Source organism: Dermacentor albipictus, chromosome 7, assembly GCF_038994185.2.
Source record: "Dermacentor albipictus isolate Rhodes 1998 colony chromosome 7, USDA_Dalb.pri_finalv2, whole genome shotgun sequence".
NCBI classification, from domain to species: Eukaryota; Metazoa; Arthropoda; class Arachnida; order Ixodida; family Ixodidae; genus Dermacentor; species Dermacentor albipictus.
In genome coordinates this window covers 68723346-68748774 of record NC_091827.1, presented here as the reverse complement: position 1 = coordinate 68748774, position 25429 = coordinate 68723346, and the positions used below count along the sequence as shown (strand labels likewise).

General features: G+C 47.4%; 1 protein-coding gene across 3 annotated transcripts in view; it reads right to left on the bottom strand.

The window, feature by feature from the left end:
* LOC139048013 (leukocyte tyrosine kinase receptor-like) overlaps positions 1–25429 on the bottom strand; it is a 178500-nt gene that overhangs the window by 84772 nt on the left and 68299 nt on the right. For all 3 annotated transcript variants that reach the window (XM_070522340.1, XM_070522341.1, XM_070522342.1), the window contains exons 5-10: positions 23145–23333; positions 21014–21135; positions 20292–20568; positions 17302–17349; positions 16959–17018; positions 7369–7528 (exon numbers count right to left, since the gene is read on the bottom strand). In XM_070522340.1, the coding sequence (XP_070378441.1) occupies positions 7369–7528; positions 16959–17018; positions 17302–17349; positions 20292–20568; positions 21014–21135; positions 23145–23333 (856 nt within the window). The remainder of the gene's footprint in view (positions 1–7368; positions 7529–16958; positions 17019–17301; positions 17350–20291; positions 20569–21013; positions 21136–23144; positions 23334–25429) is intronic.

The following is a 25429-nucleotide window of genomic DNA, read 5'->3' as shown; positions in this document are numbered from 1 at the left end:
TAGAAGCCTCCAGCGACTTATCTGGTTCGTGTTTATTATTATTTTTCTTGCCCCCATACCAGGCTGTCATTTTTTTGCTTGTTTGTTTTGTTGTGGTTGGTCGTTCCCCAGAGCTGTCATTTGCATTTCCCTCTATCGCGCTAGACCCGAGGGGGGTGGCGTCGATGTGGGCATCCAGTAGGCGGGCGTTGAGCAAGCTCTGGCCTGCGCCGCGAGAATTTGCCAACGAGCTAATCAAATTACCCGCCGACCGGAGGTCTCCCCAGAGCACAGTCCTACATAGCCACGTTGACGCGTCTACACCCCCCTCGCCAATGCCCATCATGACTGAGCGTGTTTAGTTGCGTGCAGGGGGTGGAGGGGAGGAAGCATAGATAGGAAGGTCAACCACACGTGCATCCGGTTTGCTACCCTAGATAGGAGAACGAGGGTTTATGGAATGAAAGGGAAGAAATGAGAGAGAGGGAAGCGCTAGCAGGTGGGAACAAGTTCGGCCACCCGTCAGGCCTACAATCGCTCACTGAGGCCAGTTGGCTTCGAAAAGTAATGTCCGCGTCACATTGTAAGCCTGCGACACGTAGGGCCATGGTTCAAGAACATTCGCCTCTGAAAATGATCTATGATCTGACCGATTTAACAGACCTTGCTAATAAACAGCTGCAACCACACAGGTTACTACAATTCCAACCTTCCATAAGTGTGTGACGAGGTGGCGCTTTGGTAAAGTGCGTGAACGCGGTCGCGCCGTCCTTTATGGCTCATCCGCACCATTTTTTTTAATTTCTTATTTCTCGTGCATTTTCTTTTCCCTATTACAGTTTAACCAGAGATGTCGTACGGTTAGGTTAAACTCCTTGTATTTCCTTGAAATTTATCTCTCTTTCTCTGAATTTGTAGCATGAATTTTCTGTGAGTTGGCTTTACAGGAACTAAAGTGTCGCCCGCGTCTTGATTGAAGTGATGCTTGATTTTTCCGTGACCACATGCCAGGCTGTGCATGGCGGCGCCGTCTTAGTGTTCTACTCGAATTTCGCCAAAAACTGGAATACCTGCGTTTACATTGTCCCGCCACGGCTCTGCGTCCTTTATCATTCTGTCTATATTGATTTTTATTTCCGCGCGTGTGTGGGTGCGTCTGTGTGTTCAATGTCTTCTTGACCACGTGGTATTAAATGAGATGCCGCTTGGAAAGACGCCTGTTTCATAAGCCGTTTTTTCTTAACCCATATTTTTATCGCTTAATAGAAGCAACCTCAAGATCTTATTGCCCCTCGAGTCTGACGAGTTGCATCGTGTGCACGGTGACTTCTTGAGCAGAAAATAACAGAAGCAGATCGCACCAGTAAAACATTTTATTCGTACTTTCCCTCATCGTCCCCCCTTCCCTTATCCAAGCCTCAAATCCCTAAGCACACTCCCCGAAGGAGTCAGACCATTACATAAGTTTTTCCATGGCTGTTGGTAGGATTGGAGCTGGGAGAGGGGCGGGGATGCGCAGGTGTGGATGAAGCGTTCGCAGTGCAGCTCTGTCCGCGGCCCTACAGCTCACAAGCGAATAAAGAGGCGTGTGTGTAGGAGTGGGGGGGGGGGGGGGGGGAGGCCAGAAGTATGGATCAACGTGACAAGGCCCACACATACGTTTGCAGTGTCAGTGTGCTAGGCCGTGTGTGTGTCGCTTCTATTTCCGTAGGTTACACATCTCTTACCGAGCTGTGTTTGTCTCGATCGACTTTCACAATATCATTCGACACAAGTGACACAACGCGTGACACAACGCATGCGAAATCTGCCGCATCGTCAGCTAGTATTAACAACGGACTCATTCTTCGAGCGCACCCACCAGACACGCATTCGCAAGCCTTTCTCCTAAACACTGCACCGAACTATACCAGAGACGAAGAGCTGCTGCCGCCCCGCAGGGCTTCTCTGTTCTGATGAGATAGCACATCGTTCCCGGTGATTTCAAGCTTCCCTGCATCGCGGTCTGTCGCAGACTACACGCGCCGTCTGCAACATTTTCTTGTCGTCTGTTTGTTTCTTTATCTATGCAGACGATGCCGCGTGTCCACTGGCGCTCCAACTCCGTAGAGGTGGCAGCCAGATCTGGAAACTAATTACGTATAATCGAGTTGTTGTAATTAGTTCCACAGCTAATGGCGCTCGTATATTTAATGCGCCACTTCAGCAACCTCGCGCTTGGCGCGGTTAACAACGGCGTTCAGTCGCCTATCAATTATGTCATGAGCACCGCTCGCAATGCGGCTTCCTTCGCTCGCGCAAGCTTTTGGTTTGCGTCTTGTGGCCCAAAGTGGTACTCACAAATTGCGCGCGAGAGACAGCCTCCCCATTTAGGTTGTCCGAACCAAGCGGTGTTTTGAATTAAAATAACGCGTCACGCTTTTGTTTCGCCTCCCATTCACAGCCTCGTTTCGTACATCTTCCTAACGATCTCGCGTAATGAAAATTCGGCAGACACACTTACGACTGCTTACGTGTGAGAATGCGAAAGCATCATAGCCCCTTCGGTAAAATGTTTTCTTTACGCGCGCTCCTTCACCACGCACGTACTCGCCTGCGTTCTAGCTGTGCCTCGGTAAGGCCAAATCAAAACGCGCCATGTGCCTCAAAGCGCTCGCTTTACCGCGAGGAGTTGATAATCCGCAGGACCTTAAATTTAAAATAACTCGAAGGGCCGTTCGGTGCCGGTCAATCGGACATTAAGGCTTTTTTATTTTACACACTCATTTTGCACAGTGATGACGTGGCGCCACCTCCTCCCCATTGGCTGAGCCGGCACGTGTGCAATGACGCAAGCACTAGGCACACTTTAGTCGCCACCTTTACTCAAGTAGAACCATGGAGCCTCCGTGGCACCGCGAAGACGTGCTTGTCTCGCACACCCGGAGGTCCGGGTTCGATTTCCACGCCAGCCGAAACTTACCAAAGCTTCTTTTCAAATCCATTGATTTGCTTTGCTTACAGGAACCACCCTGAGGAATTTGACGTCAATCCGAGCATTCTGTGAAGATTCTGTGACGTGACACCGTCCGCCATTTTCGGTACAATCTTTCATTCACGCCGACTACGCCGAATGATTTTCGCGTAATGGGGCATATAATGCTTTCGCGTTGCTATATTGCACCTAATTTTCATATTGACAAATTATATAAAATGAAAACCCATATCCAGCGAAAATGTACTGTCAAAAAATGAACAAAGGCCTTAGCGATGAAAACCGTATATGCGCAGTTCTATCGCGCACTCATTTTCATGTACAATATAGTGAAAGATTACAATGTACAATATATATATAATAACTCAAATCGCTGTTTGATGCATTCAAACACAAATGTAACTGGAGCACCAATGCATTTCAAAAGACACTTTCACAACTAATATTTCGCAACTGGTGCTCTCCAGGGAATTCATTCCATGTAGATATGTAGTTCCATGTAGAATTCGTATATTGAAAAATGTGGTGTAAACTGTAAGTGTGGTGTAAATTGTAATGGAAAATGTAATTCGCGTATTTAAGTTAATTATTCACTTGAACATTTTAATTTCTAGTAGAAGTAATCGCCGCTTCGCCGAGTAATTTAGATCGAGGGTTAAAATTGTTCTATCTGCCATCGGCAATCTTTAAAAAACTTGGCGCAGCTAAAGAAAAAGCACCGTGTGTATAACACAGGTGGTCAGGCACACTTGAATGGCTACGATACGTCAGAATTAGCGCTTTCATCTCATTCGATGATTGCCTTGCGACCTCTGCATGAAACAACACCTCCGATCTCCGGCTTCCCTGTAACTGCCCCCTGCGTCTTCTCCTGACTACAAGAAATTTCCTACAAATATTGCGCGAGCACCGCTAATGCACTACGTTTCCTACGCGTCATCTCCACCACCACATCACCTCTCTACCACGTGACTACTGCCGCGGCGGCGACGTGCATCGTCTCACAGCCGCCCTCACCCCCTTCCCCCTCCAGAAATGACTCCACCTTTTCACGTGACCTCTATTGTCACTCACTGTTTCCTCTATCGCCGGATGCAACGACCTCACCCGATTCTCATGTAGATGGCGTCAAAATATCAAATATTTGTCCAGTTGAACTGATTTGACATGCTCATGCATCAAAAGGACTTAACTAGTAACACCTCACCGACATCACAGAATGGCGGCTTGATGGCTTTCGCTGAAAACCGTACGAAAACGACTCAAAGGGGACCTAGCGTTGCAGACGTCTAACATAGATCCATAGCTAGTAGGTGAATCCTTCTGCAATTCGGCAAGCCTTCGGCGAGAAAGAGCAACTTCTTTTATCGTTTTTTTTATTTTGTGTGAAAAGAAGAGGGGAGATTTCTGTAACCACGCAACAGATGCTTAGACCAGTTACCGAGAATAGCAGGAGAAAGCGAGGCGCTAAGATCATGAACATCTAACTAAGAAGCCGATAGATGCTGGGGCAAAAGAGGGCATATAGTTCATTTTTAAAATAAACGACTGAACATGAGCGTTAAATTTCCGGCTCAACGCGTATTCTTAATGAAAAAATTAAACGCGAAATAAAAGTGAGACAACGAATGTCATCTTTGCCACCGACGGGAGCTCGACCCGAAACCCCACTTCCATTCTCGTTGAACATCCTTATAGGTGGCGCAGGCCGACGCTAGTGCCACCTAGTGCAAAGCTCCCTCCCTATCCGATTGCATGGGCTGCTCTTGCTGTTGACGCTCTCAGCACGGAGATCGATGGAGTTGGCAGACGTGTCGTGCACCCGTCAGCCTTAGGGCTTTAAAAGGCCCGATCGGCCTTCTATTTACCCCATTCCGACGGTGTCAATTCAAGCGGAAATTGTAACGCCTCGCCGGCTTCTGGCGCGCGCGGGGCTACCGGAAGTGGAAGAAGCCATCCTATGGCGGGTCGACGCGGGAGGGTCCCAATATTGAGCGCTTTAGAACCGTACACCAGCAGGATCTCACGCTCCTTTTATTGGGTCGACACGAAGAGAGTTAAAAAAACGGTGCAGGCGGCAAGTGTATAGTAACGTTTTTTTTTCCTTCCTCTTCGAAACGGTGATATATGAGTGAGTGACGGTTGCGTGATCAACACTGATTTATTTGGACGGGAACAAACAGCGCTGGGACGGGACGAAGTGTGGACGACAGACTATAGGTGCTGAACTATACAACCATTGGTTTATTTATTGCGGGGAATGCAATGTGTACAAAAGTACAGGCTCAACGTAGAAGACCAAAAACCCGGTATGTGGGCCGGCAAAGGAATGAAATGATCACATCACGTGTGTCGTCACGCAGGCTGTCACGTCTTTTTCACAACTAGTTGATGTCGTAGATATGCATAGAAATAGTGGGCACACTGACGCAGGAGTTTCCGTGCGATTAGTTGAAAAACGCTTCGCAGATCTCGCGTGCTCTTCGCTCTGCACATCTTCCCAATATTGTGCAATCTTCAAATATGGGTTTGCAGCCGCATTATTTGCAGTGCTCGGCTAAACGGCTGGGTACCGACCCTTTCAGTGAGTGTGCCTGCTCTCTAAGCCGGTCATTCAAACATCGGCCTGTTTGGCCAATGAAGCAGCGTTCGCACTTGAGCGGAATCTTATAAGCAGTAAAAATACTCTCCCCTACAAGTATGCGCACTCAAACTTAGTTAAAAGAAGTATTGCAGCCTCCTGCCTCAGAGAAGCCTTGACTAGTGCATGCCACCACCGAGTGGCTAGTAGCTTTACACATCAAGCGCGCCGGCTCACTCAAGCTGGGTATCCTAGGTCCCTGCTGAAGGCGCTTTAAGAAAGGTTTTGGGTGACCCTGACTAGGGGAAGGGCTCAACGTGACGAACAGGACAAAGCACCTCATAGGGGCACAGGCGTCGTACCCTACGTCCGTTAGGTCTCGCACAGATTAAAAAAGTCCGCAGTTTAGTAGGCGTACGCGTTGGGTTCAGCGCAAGGGACAAGCTATCGGCGCTATGCCGCAAAGGCAACAAGGAAGGCCCAAGAAAGGTAATCTGTGAAAAAAAAAAAGACCCCGAAACAGCTTACGTTGGCTGCGCGCATGCAGTTGTCCATAAGATTCTACCCAAGTGCAAACGCTGCTACATTGGCCAAACAGGCGGATGTTTGAATGACCGGCTTAGAGAGCGTGCATACTCACTGAAAGGTTCAGTACCCAGCCATTTAGCCCTGCACTACAAGGAATGTGGCTGCAAACGGTGTTTCAAGATTGCACAATATTAGGAAGATGTACAGAGCAAGAGGCATGCGAGATCTGCGAAGCGTTTTTTTATCCAATCGCATGAAAACTCCCTGCGTCACTGTGCTCACTATTTCTCTGCAGAGTTGTGACATTAACTATTTGTCAAAAACATGGCAGCCTGCTTGACGACTCCCCTTTCATTTCATTCCTTTGCCGGCGAACATACCGGGTTTTTGATCTTCTGCGTTGAGCCCGTACTTCCGTATATATTGCATTCCACACAATAAACCGGCGTTTGTTAGTTCAGCGCTTTGTCTGTCGTCCCCACTTCGTCTCGTCCAAGCGTTGTTTGTTCCCGTCCTAACGATGTACCAACCAGACCGGATTAGCGCGTTCATGATGGTTTATTTATTTACTTCCGTATAAGCCTTCTCCCATGGTAAGAGTAACCGCTCTAGAATTGCAGACACGCCATGCATGAATATAAGTTAACCCGACATTCCTCTTTCGCGTCCCTTGAACCACCCGAAAGCCTAACATATTGGATAGTTCAGCAAACCAATAACTAACTAAACTGTTACTATCTATTTATTCTAGCTCTAGTAAACGGTCAACGCTTTTTGTTTTTGTTTCCGTATGAATGTACTCTGTGTGATCAGGAATAAAGGGGAACAAGTTCTTTCAACTTTTCTTGGTGGAGATGGATGTTTGCACTTTGCGGGCTTAACCTCGGCCAGTGTTGGACGATGAATTTGTCGGCCCATGAACCCCACGCTAGCTCGGACGCGAACCCTTCAGGACGAGGCCTTGCTGAAACCCCTGCGTTTATACCTTAGAGAGAGAAAGATACTGTGGAGAAGACGAGTCGCTATTTCGTGCAATACCCTTAGGGAGCACGGCCCAGCAACTTGGGGGAAGGGGTGGGGTACCAGGTTGAAGATATTTCATTTTAAGGGAAAGGAGGAGAGGTCTGCGGGATAGCGTGTCCCTAGCCTCCTCCTCCCCGGGGTAAGGGGAAAGGAGGGCGACAGGGAAGTGGGGAAAAGTAGATGGCAGGTGACTCTGGCTACAATATACAACGAGCAGTTTACACGTTATTCGGTGTACGTACAGCCGTGATGCGCATGCGCGTCCACGGGAAGCGTTACTCACGTGTATACGCCCGAGTCCGGCACCGTCCACACCTGGACGCCCGCCTGCTGCTTCTTGGTGAGCACCGCCACGCGGGTGCTGCTGTTGGCGTACCACGCGGCGCAGTCCGCTGGCGTGGGCCCGAACCGGCCGCGCACGCCACACGAGCCGAAGCCGTAGCCTGCAGCACGGTAAGCCGACGTGTGAGCGCACAGGAGTTGGTGCACCGCTGCTCCCCTCGAAGAAGTCAGGGATTTTTTTTTTATGTGTGTGTGTGCGTGGAAATTGAAGTCGTTTGGGAAATTCATTACTGAAATGCACATGAGAGTTCCATAGACACCGTACATAATTTCATTTGCCTCCAACTGCAAGGCCCGAAGGCATAATATAATGGGCCGAATGTTCAGGGCCTAAAGAAAAGTATTTCAACAGCACAAAGAAACGAAAGAAAAGCACCAGATAAGGAAAGCAGTGGAAACTAATACTCAATAAATACGTGTGTACACAGATTAGATAGATAGATAGATAGATAGATAGATAGATAGATAGATAGATAGATAGATAGATAGATAGATAGATAGATAGATAGATAGATAGATAGATAGATAGATAGATAGATAGATAGATAGATAGATAGATAGATAGATAGATAGATAGACAGATAGACAGACAGACAGACAGACAGACAGACAGACAGACAGACAGACAGACAGACAGACAGACAGACAGACAGACAGACAGACAGACAGACAGACAGACAGATAGATAGATAGATAGATAGATAGATAGATAGATAGATAGATAGATAGATAGATAGATAGATAGATAGATAGATAGATAGATAGATAGATAGATAGATAGATAGATAGATAGATAGATAGATAGATAGATAGATAGATAGATAGATAGATAGATAGATAGATAGATAGATAGATATGGGCCCAGTGTTGACCTAATGCTTTACAGGAGAGCGACACCGACATAAGCGTAAAGCCATGGCGGAAGTACGTCGCGCTGGGGCTGCATAACGTAAAACTTTTCTAATATATTTTTTATTCCAATCTCCTGACGCCAAACTTGCGTAACCGCCGACGTAAGCATCGGGCGGTCACCCACAGGGTTGTCTGAACAAACCAATCAAATGATCCCCTCGTTCATAGGAGGTCACGTTTGTTAGCTTGAAAAAAGAATAACGTTGCCTGCACTGAGCGGCTTGTCTCATCTAATTGGCTCACAAGAGGCGAGGAGCACGCTCAAGTGGAGAGGGATTCGATGGGGCCGAGCCACTGCACTGAATATCGATAACCGGATGAAAAGGGTGGTGCCGGCGTCTGCGATTGGTCCACTTTCTCTTGCTTAGCTTGCAATGGCTCGTCGACAACGCGGCGGCATGCACCGGAAGCTTAAGAATGACGCTAAAACGGATCCTCAGCAAAGAAGAGTTGGCAGAGCGAGGTCGTAAACGTGCCGAAAGTCCTCGAAAACGTTACACGGCCACGCAAAAAGTTTTATTGTAGGCAAATAAACCCATGCTCTCCGGCAGGGGCGAGTAACGAGTGCCAGAGCCATCGGCAGCAGCCATCTTTTATTCCTTTCGGAACGGGGCAGCCTGTGGCTATTCAGAAGAAAATTGAGTTTTGTTCGGCATATTAATGCATCTTTAACGGGTATGCGTCCATTTGACGCGGTGAGTTTTCGCGGTATTGTGACGTCGCGTGACAGGTAGGTGGAGTGGCTGTAGCCCTAAAACTTTTAACTAATAGCTGAGGTCTAAGGGGAAAAGGTGTCGAACCAGAAATAACTATTTTTGTTTTGTTCGGTCCAGTCATGCATAATCACTGTGTACACGTCATATCAGACGGGCAGCTATCGCGGTTTTCGTGACGTCGCGGCATGCAACGGAAGCTTAAGAATGACGCTAAAACGGTATCCCCATTATCCATATTATCCCCATTATATTAACCAAAAACGTTTCTGACCAATCGTGGAGGGCTGATTGCAGAACTGGAATAGAGAAGTTTGGAATAGTTTTACGTTATGGCGCCCCTGGTCGGTGGATGTATGTATTAGGGACTGAATTTTCCTCATTTTCACTCCCCTAAAGTGGACGATGGCAAATACTTATGGAACTGGCTCGTGCGGCAGTAAGCCGTTTGCATTTCTTTCACGTGTCACACATATGAACTAGGATTACTCTTAATACCGAACAAAATATTTAAGAAAAACATGTTAGACGTGCTTTCCTGATTTCGTGCTACCCCAACTTTAACCGAGGACGTTGAGACGCGCTTTTGTGTGTCTGTGTTTACACCGGGACTTAGCTCGCATACGAAAGCCTACACGTGCCGCCACATCCGGGCCCTTCTTTCAGGGGTGGAGGGGAGGGGGGGGGGGGAATCCGACTCTCGAGGCAATGTATCTTTTATGGCCGGCGCACTCAGTCTAATCCCTTCGGGAGGATAGGTCACTCCGCGCAGTCAGTTCCCTAGCCGTAGCGCAGAGTCGGACAACTTGGGAAGCTGCGTCGGACCCTCCAGGGCACCTCGGAGCACTTGGGCAGCAAAGGGGTCGCCGCGCTGGCTTTTAGTGGAAGAGGGACTCTCGACGCTTGAGTCTCCATCTCCGAAATCAACTACACTTTTCTTATTTTACTTTTTCTTTGACTCTTTTTTCAGTACACGTGATTATTTGTTGCCCGTTCTAAATGTATTCCGAGCCAGCCGACTTCTCGTATTGTAGCTTTCTTGTGATAGCGCTCTTATGTTAAGCCATTCGCGTTAGTTTCTTGCTACTTTGTATTGCTACGTCGTATTATTTTATTTCTACATCTGCAACATGAAGGAATGGATGTAGTCATGAACCCGAAACAAAAAAGGCGAAGCCGTTTGAGGTCGCTTGGGAACCAACCGTGCTGTGCCAGCGCAGAAAGCGCCTTGCAAGAAATACGAAATGCCTAGCCAAAAAACCCTTGCAAGAAAAAAAAATAAAAAAATAAACAACGTAACAGCACCCGCCGTGCTGGCTCGATTGCTGCGGCGTTCTTTTGCTGCGAAGGAGGTCCCGGGTTCGATTTCCGACCGCGGCAGCATGGGAACGCAGAGCAGCCGTGTACCGTGCGCAGGAAATTTAGGAGAAAACAAAAGAAGACGGGTAGTTAAGATTAACCCAGAGCCTTCTTCTTTGTTCTTTTTATTTTTTTGATGGAGAGAGACATCTCTCTTTGAAATCCAATACACGCATTGGGGTACACATACAGAAGCCGGTTCCATAGCACAAAGCTGAAAGGGGACCTCTTATTGGAATTTGAGCGGAGGTAAATTTTAAAAATTGGCAACAAAATTGCATTACGTAATCGGCTGTAACAATGTAAACAAATCAAATATACATGAGTAATATGAGCCGTATGAATATAAACACAGTGAACAATGCAAGGGCACATAATAAATATAAAGAAAAAAAGACGACTACAATATAGCAGTGTGGATTAGTTACACAACGTTTAAGAGTGAATAATAAGTGAAACAGGTTCTTTCTGAAACGCTCCTAAGGATAACAATTGCTTAGCGCTTAATGGTATTGTATTCCAATTCTGAAAAGCCCGGAAAGTAGCAGTATGTTTGCCATAGTACGTGTGCACATATGATAGCAAAAACAAAGTGTTGTTCGAGGCAAACCTAGTTGGGTTAGAGTTGAACAAACGCGATTTTTGCAATACATCAGCTGCTATGATACCGGCTAGAGACTTGAAAAGAAGAATTCCCAATTTAGGCTTGAACGAATATACACGGACACTGACCACTGAAAATATACCATGCTGTTGAAGTAACGAATATGCGCTGGTCAACGACGTATGTCACAGCACGTGTGCTGCTATGGGACGTTACGCCCCAGAATATAAAGTAGGAGCAGCTTCTCCCGCAGGTCCCGTTATAATTGACTGCGAGAAAGAGATTCGCCCGCTAGTCCATTAAGGAAAAAAGGAAACCGTAAACACTCCCCCATCCCTCCATCCCCGAAGCGAAAGAAGGAAAAAGAAATCTTTGAAAGAAAGGTTTAGCCGCGGCAAATTGGAAAGCCAAGTAGAAATCCAGAAAGAACACTCGTTCCCGCACTTCTGAAGCGTTTCATTCGCGACAAAAATAAACAAGAAAGAGAAAAGGATAACTGCAAAGTAGGGGACGTGTTTGAAATGCGGTGCGGACGGGATCCCGTAACTACGCGCTAAAATAAGGCCCTAGCGAGTCGTTAAACCACTCACGATTCGTAGAATACCAAGTATCGCAAACGGAGAAAGAAAGACAGAGAGAGAGAGGGAGAGAACGAAAAAAAAAAATAAGGGGGGTTCATTTAGATACATAAACGGACGAAAAAAACAAAACAAAAAGGAAGTACAGCTAACGAGGTTATGCGGATGCAAATGGGGGATAACGTGATTTGCGGGAATCGCAACGGCGAGGCAGGCGCCGAGCCACGTGCTTGAGAAAGCAAATAAATGCACGCGGCGCCAGCGTCGGCAAAATCCGCGACGCAAAAAAAAAAAGACCCCAACTCGGCGACGAAACTACAGCGCGCCTGTGAATCGCCGAGTCAAAAGTGACTCTCTCTGAATGCCCGACCGTTAGATGGCGCCACCTACTCTTCTGAATCTCGTTAACGTTGCGCAGCGTTTCGAACGCTGTGCGACCCAATACCTCTGCCTGTGTGCGCCTATTTCGATACCAATTTCGTCCCTTTCCCCGCGCCTGTAATCTCATTATGGTTGCTAAGGGTAGTCACTTATCTTGCGCCAAAGATTACCTCGTAAGGCTTGTTAAGCGGCTTGCTCTCCGAGGACATGATACAAAGGCGCCTATATTTCCATCATTTGCTGTGACCACGGGAATTATTGCAAAATTAGTCACTGGAGGCCGCTAGTGTCCATGGGAGCTTAAGAATCTTGGATGTTTAAGAGTAGCGACAACCGCCGGCAGCGCCTTCGTGGTTTGCGCGTGCCTGATGCGCCGCGTTACACGAAGTGGAACTGTGGCATTAGGTGGAAAATCCGCTACTTCGGCGTCTCTTTGAAAGCCGTTCGCTCCTAGCTTTCGCTTTCCTCTACCTTTGCGATTGTGGGAGTTACGTGCGGACGTTTGCTGATGATGAAAGTGATCTAAGGAAAGGAAGGACGCTTGATTCTGCAACCCGTGAGGGAGCACGGTGAAGCGTCGTCAGGGGAGAGGGAGTGGGAAGTGAAAGATGATAGAGAAAGAGGGAAACGTTTGCTGATTGGTTGCGAACGGAGAACAACTGCGTGAGGGCGATGCGCGCTCGGCCTGCTGGCTGCTCCCGGTTCACACCAGAGTGCGCGCCGAACTTGCCGTCGAAGTTAGCAATGGGCGGCTACAGTGCGCAAGTATCCGCGCCTGAAAAGCGTGGACGCAGAATGGAGGAAGAGATCGAGAACGTTGTCGAACAAGTACGGGGTAACGAAAGTGCGAACAGACGACCAGGAGCCATCAAAAAAGAAAGCGAGAGAAACAGAGGCAGTCAATTGGATGCAACGAGTGGAAACAACAACAAAAAAGAAGGACTATGGAGATTTACGAGAATGAGAAGAAAGAAATTTGAAAAGTGAGAGATCTCTACGATAACACGAAGGGAAGTGCCTTGCTACTTGAGGCTCGAGCTGGTTGCCTAAGGACAAAAACATTCTTCAGCAAATGCTCGAAACAAGATGAGCCATGTGCATGCCGCAGCGAAAATCCGAAGACCACTGAGCAAATCGTAACGGAATGCGAAGGGATTCACTCAGTGAGACCTGTAGGTAACGTACACTTTCCAGAAGCGCTTGGATTTAATTAATGCAGACGTAAGGATAAACCGGTAACCAGACGGGATAAGCAAGATACGTTTAGAGTATGGGGGGGGGGGGAGCAGATAAGAGGTTAATAGGACCGGATCCATTACATGCATAGGTAGTGGTACAAGGGAGACAGAGAAGCTTTCTGTAAGAGAAGAAACAATAAGGAGATGTATACAAAAATGCTAGAATAAAGGGCATGTGTAGCATACCTCAGTAACTAAAGGAGGCTAGGTGGCTCTTTGTCACAGCCCGGTTTCGTAGGGGATACCAATAAATCCCCATCATCATAGCATCATCATCGTGATATAATTGCGTAGCACGGCGCCGAGATCAAGGCCTTTCGCAACTTTTCGAAAGTCCAGAGGCCTCGTCGGAGGTGCGAGCCTGGCTATTCCGACAGCATGATAGCGTTGCCTAGTCAACGCGTATTTGCCGTAAACTTCGTCCTTCTAACTTCCAACTGCTTTCTGACTTTCAAAACTGGTCATCTTTATCAAATCATAGCGCTGCAAGTGCCATAATTTTGCAATCACTATAGACGCGCATGGAGACTTGTTGCTTCGCTGAGTTTCGAAAACGATGATTGCTTGGCAAGTTGGAAGCATAGAGCGTATACAGAACAACAAATAATTAAAACAATGTACAAGCGCATCGCACTATGGAAACCGGCGTAAGCGATGCTTCGACGAGCCGGCAAAGACGAAAAAAGGGGCATCACGACAAAAAACTCCCAGCAGATTTGAGCGGCGAAACGCATACCGTAACGGTCATTACCCACGGTGACGCATACCTCGCCGAGCAAATGTAAGCTTCGTTCGGGGGTTGGTATTCGCGAGCGATCATTTTCAATGGTGCAATCGTAGTCGCGCGAAATTTCGCATCAGTAGGTACCTGACTCGACGAAGTAGACGGTCGAAAGCATCCTCTGGCAGTGTGTGACGCCAGCAAGCTGGACACAGCGACACAAACACTGTCAACTGTATCTATATATGCCGCCGTGTCCGGTGCCGAGTCATGCGATGCCTCACGAAGAGGAGGAGAGGAGACAAAGGAGAGGAAAGACAGGGAGGTTAGCCAGTGTAAGTACCGGCTGGCTACCGTGTGCGGGGGAAAGGGGTAAAGGGAATAAAAGGAGAAAGAAGAAGAGGAAAAAAATTGGAAACGATGCCTCACGAAAGTGACCGTACGTACCCTACGGCCAGTGCGGCGGCTAGGGTAGCGTCCATTTTTACTTCACAAGACAGTCGACGACGGCGTCCACCACCACGTAGAAGCTCTGATTCGTGTAAGATTGGATTGGGATTAAGTATTCCGGTAAAGCTATCATTTGCGGCCTCGACACTAAGCTTAGACACAGGGATGTTTGTTTATTTATTTATTTATTCATTTACCTCACAGGCTCCCGAAGGAGTATTGCGTGAGGGGAGGATACAAGGAATTACCAAAAAAAAGGAGTAAAAAGAAATTATACATTGTTAGCGAGTAAACATGAAAGAACAAATATCTAACAATATAAATAACGGGATAAATGAAACAAACGACTGTGTGAAGTAACAAAAAAAAGTACCAAGAAATTATACAAATGGTAGGAGGTGAAGGTGGAAGAACAAGTCTGTAATAGTGTTAAAGCAATTCAAAACAAACATTCAAACAAAACAAAAAAAAAACCTATACAACTTCGCTACAAGTATTTGCTTAGGTGCGTAGTACGGTTTAGTTGTGACGAATTATGGAAATATTATGCATAAGCGTGCTTTGAAGGATACTGGGTCAAGAATGTCAACTATGTCATTTGGTAGGTTATTCCAATGTTGAATGGCACGTGGTAACGCGGAAGAATTGAAAGCATTTGTTCGGCCAAAGATACGCTGGAAACTGAGATGATTATGTAAACGCCGAGATGTACGAGATGGACGAGTGAGCGGCAGAGTGGACGGGTGCATGCTATGGATTATTTTGTGAAATAGACAAAGCAATGCTATGGTTCTTCGTGATTCAAAAGATAAGAGAGATAAAGATGACTTAATGCTAGTCACGCTAGAGTCGCGGTGATAATCTCTGACAATGAAGCGGGCGGCGCGGTTTTGGATCGATTCGAGAGATGCGATTAGGTAAGCTTGGCGAGGTGACCAGATAGGGGCTGCGAATTCCAGTTGTGACCTTACAAAAGTCTGATAAGCGATTTGTCTGGTGAGGACAGGAGCATCACGAAGGTTGCGTTTAAGATAGTCGAGCGTACGTGAAGCTTTAGCAGTTATTTTTTCGATGTGCGCAGACCATGACAGGTTAGGTGTAAGGAGAATGCCGAGGTACTTGTATGAGTTGGTGCGTGTGACGGGGTTGTTATCAAGTGAGTAATCGAAAGCGGAAAATGTCTTTTTGCGGGTGAATGTTATTAGTTTGCATTTATCAGTGTTTAGAGTCATTTGCCAAGAAGAGCACCAGTTAGTAATATGGTCAAGATCTCGTTGGAGAGCGACGTGATCGGAAGTTGAGCAGATTTCACGATAGATCACACAATCGTCTGCGAACAAGCGAATGGATGACGTTATTTCGGATGGCAGGTCGTTAATATAGATCAGAAAAAGCAATGGTCCGAGTACGCTTCCTTGTGGGACACCAGATGTTACATCGCTGATACTGGAAATAAAGTTATCGACGACGGTGAATTGCTCACGGAATGACAAGAAATTTCTTATCCAAGATACTGTTAGGGAATCGATATTTAAGCATGAGAGTTTAGCTATGAGACGGCAATGAGCAACACGATCGAAAGCCTTAGCGAAGCCTATGAAGATGGAATCTGTTTGTATGCCCTTATCCATGTTTAGGAAAATATCTGTAGTCAATTCGAATAGTTGCGTTTCACATGATAGTCCTTTTCTAAATCCATGCTGATGTTTAAAGAAGAACTTGTTAGTTTCCAAGTGATTTGCTACGTTTGAAAAGATTATGTGTTCTAGTAACTTACCGGGAACGCTTGTTATTGATATTGGGCGGTAATTGTTAACAGCGCTTTTATCGCAAGATTTAAAGAAAGGTATAACTTTAGCGACCTTCCAGTCATACGGAACTTCCCCTGTTGAGAGGGACTGTTGAAACAAGCAGGAAAGGACTGTGCTAGCAGTCCTTTCCTGCTTAGTGACTTAGTTTGACGCGCGGTGTTGTATTTTCTAACTGAAACAAAACGATTACGGTGCTAGTTTTTATTTCCTGCAGATTTATTCCCTACTTCTCTGTTTACTATTAATTTCGCTGAAGTTGTTTCTCCAAATCTTGTGCTAACGTGGTCTTTATTATCTCCGTCCTTAGAACCTATTTCGTAATTTTTAGTAAGACTGCTTCTCCGCACACTATTCTAGCCCCTTTCGTTTTTTTTAACTACTTCTGTTTTTACTTTTTTAAAATCGTTTCTCATTCTCGAATAAGAACATCTCTTATTACACCTCCTGCCGGCCGTTTTTCCGTCTATCCTCCTTAGTAGTTACGAGCCCTAAAAGTGGAACATCGTAATCGTCATCGTCAATGACGACACGCCCAATTGTGGAAAGATAGGCGAGGAAAGCTTTGCTTTAACGAGGCCACAAGAAGGTACAAAGCGACGAGGACGCATACGGGACAAATCCATGTACTATACCCATAATATCTCATGACAGCTGAGGGATCGCAGTGTCGGAGTTGCCTCTAGTAATTTTTTGTTGTACGAAACGCTAGTAGCGACTGCTTTAACCATTTAAATAACCAGTTGTAATGGAGTTCGAGCACTCACTCTTCGTGATGTTCCCCTCGTAGATCTTCTCGGGTGGCGGAGCTTCGAGGATGGCGTCATCTGTGGGAAAACAGCATGACGCCCTTGTGAGTGCATTGTACACGCTTATTCAGTAAAGTGTGCTGAATCTGTCTTGCTCAGTATTTTTATTATTATTCGAAGGAGTATGTAGAGAGCATATCCCTCAAGTCACAGATTACGATGAACTGCGAACACACGTGTAAATTACCGCGAAATTACCGCGAAATGCATTGTAGACTACGCGGAACTCTCAGCACACTGAACGCTCAATATCACTCGTCTCTAGTAATATTTGCTGGAGGGTACGATTGAAAGTACTCACCGTTACTGGTGTCTGTCGGATATTCCCTGGTTTCATTTTCCGGCACGCCTGCGAAAGGTGAGTGACAGGGCATCACACGAGGAAACGAAAGATCGCCGGTGCTCAGTAGCACAGTTATCCAAAATGTGCCAAAGAAAACCATAGCAGTCCTCTTCTTTTTCATTTACGCTATACAAGTGTTACGGGTGCAGTTGAAAGTCAAAACAGCTCAAACTTTCGCAAGTTACTGTTGCTTCACTTGGCGGACACTTGAGAACCAGCTGCTAGGTTCAGCGGCTCACTGAACCGCAGGCGTCATTGTCGACTCAATGGAAGTGGCCACGGTATACAGCGACGATACAGTCGTTACACACGCCCTCAATCAAAGCGCCTCCGTGGCGTTTACGGCAGGCCTTTTGGAGGCGCGTCGATCGAACAACTTTATCTGGAATCAGACGCGCGACAGATGGAGGCATGGTTCAGGGTTTTAGCAAGGGCAGGGTGGGGGGTGGAGTGCTGGCGGTTGACCGTGCAACGGAAACGCTTTATATCAAAGTGCCAGTTATAGGCACTTGCACTTTGGAACAGAAAGTGGGGAGTTTTCCATCGCCAGTTTATTTACAAAATGTTTTCTCACTGGTATTATAAGAGAATTCGTTTGAGAATTAGAGAATTAGTGAATTGCTTGATACATGAGTATGTAAGTATTTTGCCATTTAACTATATGCGCCGTGATAGATGAGAAAAATCTTCCGCTCTCCTGATCAGGTTTGAGGATAAGATTGGCACTGTCGCCACGAGTGGCCGAGAAAGAGAAGAACCACGAAGGAATAAAAAGGAGGAACCCGTATCACCAATTTCCGTACTGGTTCGCGCCAAATCGGCTTGTGCTGCAAGTGGTGTTTTGAAGTTGTGTAACGTCCCGTCTGTGCGGACGTTGAGATATCACGATGACAATTGGTCGGTTTTTTTTTCGCATTTCGCGCTAGTCGCGACTTCGAGATCAACGCGTCTACGTCGTCGCCGTGTTGTAAGTTCTCTCCGGTATAACGCATTACTTGTTAGGCTTAGTGTGAGATTTTGCAGAAAATCTCGGTCGCTGCTGAGAGGGAATGATTAGGCGGTCGAAAAAGATGGCAGAGGCTTCTGGATGAAAACCAGCTCCCTATAGAACGCTCGACTACAAACATGTCGGCGCAACTGTGGTAACGCCGCTGCTTTTTTTTTCATTCATTCATTCATTCATCTTCTCCTCCCTCACGTCTTTCCTTTTCTCCCTCTTCCCTTTTCCCATTTGCATCTTTTCTTTACCCGCTACTCTTTCCTAAACCTCACAGTTGTGGGGCTTCGTGACGCCCCACAAAAAACGCCGCGCTTCGCCACAAAACTCGGAGGATGGAGACACGCTGCGAGCCGGAACCATTGCGTGAGAAAGTGCTGCGTTCTTGAAAATTACGACGCTCCCTTCACCTCGGGAACTCAGGCTGTCAGCATTCGTTAGGCGCACCGAATTTTTCCCGCGCACGCGATGGAGCTTCTCTAATCGGCTCGCGAAGTGAATCGCAAGCGCACGCGAAGCCTCGCGGGTGTTGTCTGACGGCTGAAGTTTCGCGAGCATGCACGCGGCAGCCATTCGAATTTCAGGGTGCTATACTTTCAGGACGCGAATCGTTATGTTGCGTGCACCGAAGAAATTATTTACCAAGAGCGTATACTGCCCGAGTTGTTCTTCGAGCTCGCGCCATATATGCGCGTTTCCTTTCCCTTTTTTTTTTCTCGCTTATTTAATGCTGGAGGATTAGTTGCGGCACGTGCCTCCTGCTCCGACGTCCCATCATGACGAGTCCGCAAACGGACCGTCCCAGAGCGGCCGATTCGGAAGCGTTATGAAGAGACCGAGCACAAACAGCTGGACATCACTGCGATGCCGAAGAACTCGATCGGGTCTCCCATGGGGTTCAGTGCTTCGTCGACGACGCAAAACACACCGCCAAAAAAATCGCTTCGCTGAAGGCCCCGCAAAGCTATCTTGCGCAGCTGTCCGTAATACTTTAGCGTCATCTGGTACAACGCCGTACACAACGGTGCCCACGCACTGAGTACTCGGGGTCAGGATGGCGGCGGCTGCCGCACACTGCCACTGGCCAATACCGCATCCCCGTAAACCCGGCAAGCTGTTCGTCCCACAGCTATCAAAGTAAACCCTAAAACTCGACGACGAAGCCTTGGAGCGGCGCTGATAGAGCTCTGCGCGCAGAGAAGGCGATATTTTATAGTGTTCTTCCGGGAGACATGGCTTGAGCCGGGGGCTCCACAGACATTGTCGTTACCGTGTATGCCTGTGGTTGGTTTCCCATGTCCTGGGCATATGTACAGTGTGTGAGTGGGTCGTTTCAAGCCCCACCTCGTCGTCGGGCGTAGCGAGCTAGGCTTATGGCCAGGCAAACAGCTGCAGCATCCATCGGCGTTTTACCGAAGCAAATGTTCTCGTAACGTGGCTTCACCGTCCATATATCAGTCCAGAAAGCCACACGGTACCGTACAAAGCCACTGAAGGCAACAGATTTGAGTACCCGACTTTAGACACCCTTGCATAGCACGTGGTTGACCTACACACTCTTGTAGTCTCTCCCTTTCTCCTTCTCTTTCTATTTCTCATACTTACTTCACATGTAAGGAAGTAAGCTAGACAAAGACTGGTTGGCATGCCTCTCGTGGCATGCCTCTCTTTATTTTCTGCTATCTATCTATCTATCTATCTATCTATCTATCTATCTATCTATCTATCTATCTATCTATCTATCTATCTATCTATCTATCTATCTATCTATCTATCTATCTATCTATCTATCTATCTATCTATCTATCTATCTATCTATCTATCTATCTATCTATCTATCTATCTATCTATCTATCTCATTCTCTCTCTCTCACACACACACTCTCTCTCTCTCTTTCCAGCACCGGTTAAAGAATGTCTCTCTTGGCGGAGCACAAACAGCCGAACGCACCGATGCCGAAGCACTCGGGTCCCAGCGTCAGGTCGTCGACAGCGATGCAGCCCCAACGGCGCACAGCCGACTGGGCGGCCAGCTGCATCGTGAACGGGTGCCGCAGGGCGGGCAGCGCGCGCACCACCCGAGTCCAGGTGCCCGCGGCGTCGTCCTTGATCGAGGCCGACCACAGCTCGTGGCGCAGGCCGCTCGCATGCCGTGGGTCCCGCTCGACGGCGTACAGCGTCAGGCCGTAGGGACGCAGAGTGCGGTCGGCGTAGTGGTGCAGCCGAACCTGCGCGTGAACATCAAGATCGCGCCGACGGGGTCAGAGGAATTCTTCCTCTGACACACACACACACACACACACACACACACACACACACACACACACACACACACACACACACACACACACACACACACACACACACACACACACGCACGCACGCACGCACACACACACACACACACACACACACACACACACACACACACACACACACACACACACACTTCATATCCAGTGGTCCTCTCTAGCGGAATCCGCGTACTCTAGGACTAGAAAACCGTTTCTTTTGCGCCAATGGAATGGCAACAGAGTTCTGAAGGATCACTTTACCAAGAGCGTCCAAATTGATCTTGAGCTGCAATTCACTGCCTAAAGAAAACGTTGATAGAAGCTGTCACCTGTCACGCATCTTTAAGCAAACTGCGCTTCGTAATCTCCGGACACTCACGTGGCAGGAATTGAAGTACACCGAAGTGTGGTTCATGTGGTAGTAGGGCAGCTTCGGGAATTCCGGACTCTCCAGTACGGCAGCGTGGCCAAACGCCTTCCCCGAGGCGCAGATGTAGTGTCCTGAAAGAGGCACAAAGGACAGGGACATCTGATTGTCCCCGAATGCAACAGCGCAGCGAATTGGCAAGCGAAAACGACTGCTCTACGGAAATCTGCCAGATGGAGGGAAGACCCAGGAGAGAATGAAGGCAGACTTAGACACCTTTCGCAGCGTGGGGCCATTTAGTTTGCGAAGCAGTTAACGGCATGACATGCAATGTAACGGTGACGACAACCGCACAGTGGTGACAGCGACCAGGGCGGTGCCATGACGACGATTGAGGTGCAACCACGAAAACGAGGTTTCGTAGACGGAAATTGTCAATTCTTATCTTCGTATCTCTCTTAGCCTGCACACGAGAATGACTTGAAGGCTGTTACATATTGTGTTACATCAATAGTGTTACGCTTAAACTCGGTTCTCTTGAACAGCACTGGCTCGCACAGTAAAATTTGCCGTTTGGCTAAGTCATTTCATGAATAATAATAATAATAATAATAATAATAATACTTTATTGATGACTTGAGAAACATACAGTGCAAGAATCGGGCCTGCCAAAGCCACAGTGGGCTTGAACGGCAGTGCCTGGCAGACAGCGACAGAGCCATCAGTAACTAGTCATTAAACAATAGTGAAAAAAACACACACATACACTCACATGACAGGCTTCCAATCATGCATTCATGTGTCTAAGAGCCTTTCTAAGACCATATTTTGTTTTCACATCTTGTATGCTTTGAGGAAGTAGATTAAACATTGCTGGGACATAGTAGTTACGAAGTCTTCGACCATATCTCGTCTTACAGCGGGGTGTAATGTAAGGATTCTTTGGTCTCAGGGAACGGATCCCCCAGTTTGCGGATAATCCCCCAGTTTGCGGATTTCCGCAGAACTCGCTTGCATGACAACTGCCAGCTTTCTGTTCTTCGAGTCACGAACAGTTGGGCCGCCTACGTTGTATATACATCTGGAGGGGGGAAGGGGGAGGGGGGTTATTCCGCGAGTGTCCACCTTGTGGACATGTTGATTGAGTCGGCCGCTGAAGTTTGTATTGGCTGGGCTGGGATGCGCGTCTGAAGGAGACAGGCACCGCCCAGCCAATCACCACTTGGACATCAGCAATTGGATAAGTTGTACATGTCCAATGGGTGGACACTTACAGAACCGCACTCCTCTGGTCTGCGGGTTGCTACTAAACAACGAGCGACTCGTCTGGCCTTTCTTGTCGGACACAACTGTCTTCGCGTGCTGTGCTTCTCGCAGTCATGTTTATGTGCAGATGTGGATTCTGCATATAAATATACATAAAATGAGTTGCGCTGACTTCCACTCGCCTATCTTACTGCGCGATGGGTGACTGTCCCTAGTGCCGAACCATAGTTATCGTGCTGGTCGTCGGGGTGAAGCTATTTGTCTGCTTATCTTTAGTATTTGTTGTAAAATGAGTTGCGCTGACTTCCACTCGCCTATCTTACTGTGCGATGGGTGACTGTCCCTAGTGCCGAACCATAGTTATCGTGCTGGTCGTCGGGGTGAAGCTATTTGTCTGCTTGTTTTTAGTGTTTGTTGACCCTTTATTTTTTATTTATTTCCTTTCTCGATACTTTCCTGAGAAATGCGCTAGGTATAGCCAACCCAACACACGCCCGCCTCGCCATTTTCTACATTGGAATTAAGCATACGGCCAGATCTGCGATATTCTTTGTGTGATATTTTATTCACATATTGCAGTCCCAGCTATTGCTACAGCGTACTACATTACGCACTGCTACTTCTTGCTTTTAATGCGACGCACAATTTTCTTCGATATTCTTTGTGTGATATTTCATTAACATATTGCAGTCCCAGCTGTTGCTACAGCGTGCTACATCAGGCACTGCTACTTCTTGCTTTTAATGCGACGCACAATTTTCTTCATGGCAAATTACAAGCAGTGAGAAAAGTCCTTGCAGCCTACGTACTTACAAAAGGGATCACAGAACAGATTTCAGTCGTATAACATGCTGCCGACTGCCCTCTCGCTGCTTACCTTTCGAGCTGTCGGTGGTGTGGTCGTGCATGGGCGCGTACTTGGACGTTGCGTTGGCGGCCGCTACGCGGCGCCACTCTCCACTACCGGTGCGAAGCTTGTTCCTCCAGCCGCATATTGTTGGGTCGCTGCTGTCCATCTCGCCGTCCAGTTCTTCGAAGGAACACCGGGCACCCCTCGGAACTTGTTCTGCGGTCCAAGTGGCGCGTGTGATCGAACGTTATTTCACAGGAATAGATGGAGAGAAGGTATGTAGCTCAATGTTGGGCCATTTGGTAAAACAACTGTGCCACTTAGACTTACACAAAGGCGCACACTATTGCGGAACACTTGTCGCTGTGTATGTCGTTGGTACCTGTCTGTGTTTCCTTCTCTTTGTGTATGTCTTGGTGGAGGGAAAAAATGGTTCATAAGATGGACACAGTTGAATGAAAACTAGATGGGTTGGTCGACATACAGATTTAGCTCGCATATACTGCAACTGCACGATTCGATGTAGCTTGCTAATTATATTAGAGTAACGCTTAATACTGGAACCACGAAAGGCACAAAGCAACGCGACATTATCGAACTAGCGTTTTACTGGAACGTAGAAGAACCCGGGACTGACATAAGACGCAATGAAAGAGATGCAGTCAATGTTATGGGTTTGTTTCCCTTTTAACTCTGACCACTGCCTGGCGCTACTTTGAATTTTTCCGTCAGTCTTTATTTCTCCCTGCGGGAGATAGCATGCATGCGGTACTTGTGAGACGTCACGAATCCGGGTGAGTGAGTGTATATAAAAATAAAATCACCGCCCAAGCACTCCATACAGACGGTTAACCAGCGAAGCTGAAACGTGCGTCCCTGGTGCTTATCACTGGTTTAATCCCGAGGGTTTATTAAACGACGGTTTGGTAGGCTGCTGGATCCCCGGTACGCAGCTGCTGCTTGCACTCGGCTGCACGAGCCTGTTCTTGAGCCCGGGCTGCAGCATCGGCACGACGTAAACAAGCTCGCTGTCGGTTCTGCTCGCGGCGTTCGTTGTCGAAAGCTGCCTGCTCCTAAGGAGTACGTACGACGCATGGCCTGCCCGTTTCGGAGCCGGAGAGAAACTCTTGTGCACGCGCTCGGCTGCGACGGAGAGCAACGACGTAACTACTGACACAGCTAATCCAACGTCACCAAGATAACACAAGGCCTTTTCACTCCGATCCATCACATCATGTTACCTGGCCCGACTACCATAGAATCTAATGGGGATGCTCCCAGGTAGGCAACAGTGATTTTGACATCACCGCTGTCGTCACACCAGGCTTGCCAATGGCAATTTCGGGCCAGGTTGCGTGACGTCATGGATCGGAGTAAACAGCCCTTGTGCTATCCAGGTGGTGTTGGCTAATTGCGTGCCTTTTTCTCTATCTTCTCTTTTTTTCTTTTCGCGCATGCAAATGGGGTTGCGCCGGAGGAATTTTCGGCGCACAGGCGACCGACAGACGGACGCACAGACGAATCGGCTAGCCATATACATCTTTTCGGTGAGACATCACTTTCTGATCGTGAGAACTAATCTTGTTTCGTACTTCTTTCATACTCTGAGAAGGTATAAGATAAAAGGCATGCGCTATACATGAGATGTTTCAATTGTATAGGCACTGAAATCCCAAAAATATGCCTATAGACTATATCAGTCAAAACATATTAGTGGTTTTAGCAACTCTGGCGGTTGAGCAGTGTAATATATGCCATGCATATACAGCATAGATAAACATATAGCGTATGTATACCTAAATACATACGGACCATCATGGCGACGGCGACCGCGACACAGAAGACGAAAATTTGCCTGGCGTGTCCATACAACCGTTACCGTAATAACTATGTCAGTGTATGCACGTCGAGGCTGGCTTCTCCACCATTAGCATCGTTGTGCGGAGAAGCCTACGTTTAAGGTTTCTGTATACAGGCGTCACGATTTTATCATTTTTAGTAAATCACTCGTGCGTGCTTGTACTTGTGTGAGCGTGCGTGAGGCGGTTGCACTGCGCGTTGAATCCACTGGTGGCGACTTCATCTTCCAGCATCGGGGGAGAAATTATTTTTACCATTATAGAGAGCGATTAAGTCGACGTGATGCTTTCTTTATTGCCATCTGATAATCCTGCGTGGGATGTTTGCAGATGAAAGGAGAACATTTACCACTCATTGCGCGACTGTCCTCAGTTTCAAGCACCAAGACAATCTTCGTCCGACATATCGAGGAAACTAGATGATCGTCCTGTGAGTGAACACACAGTACTAGA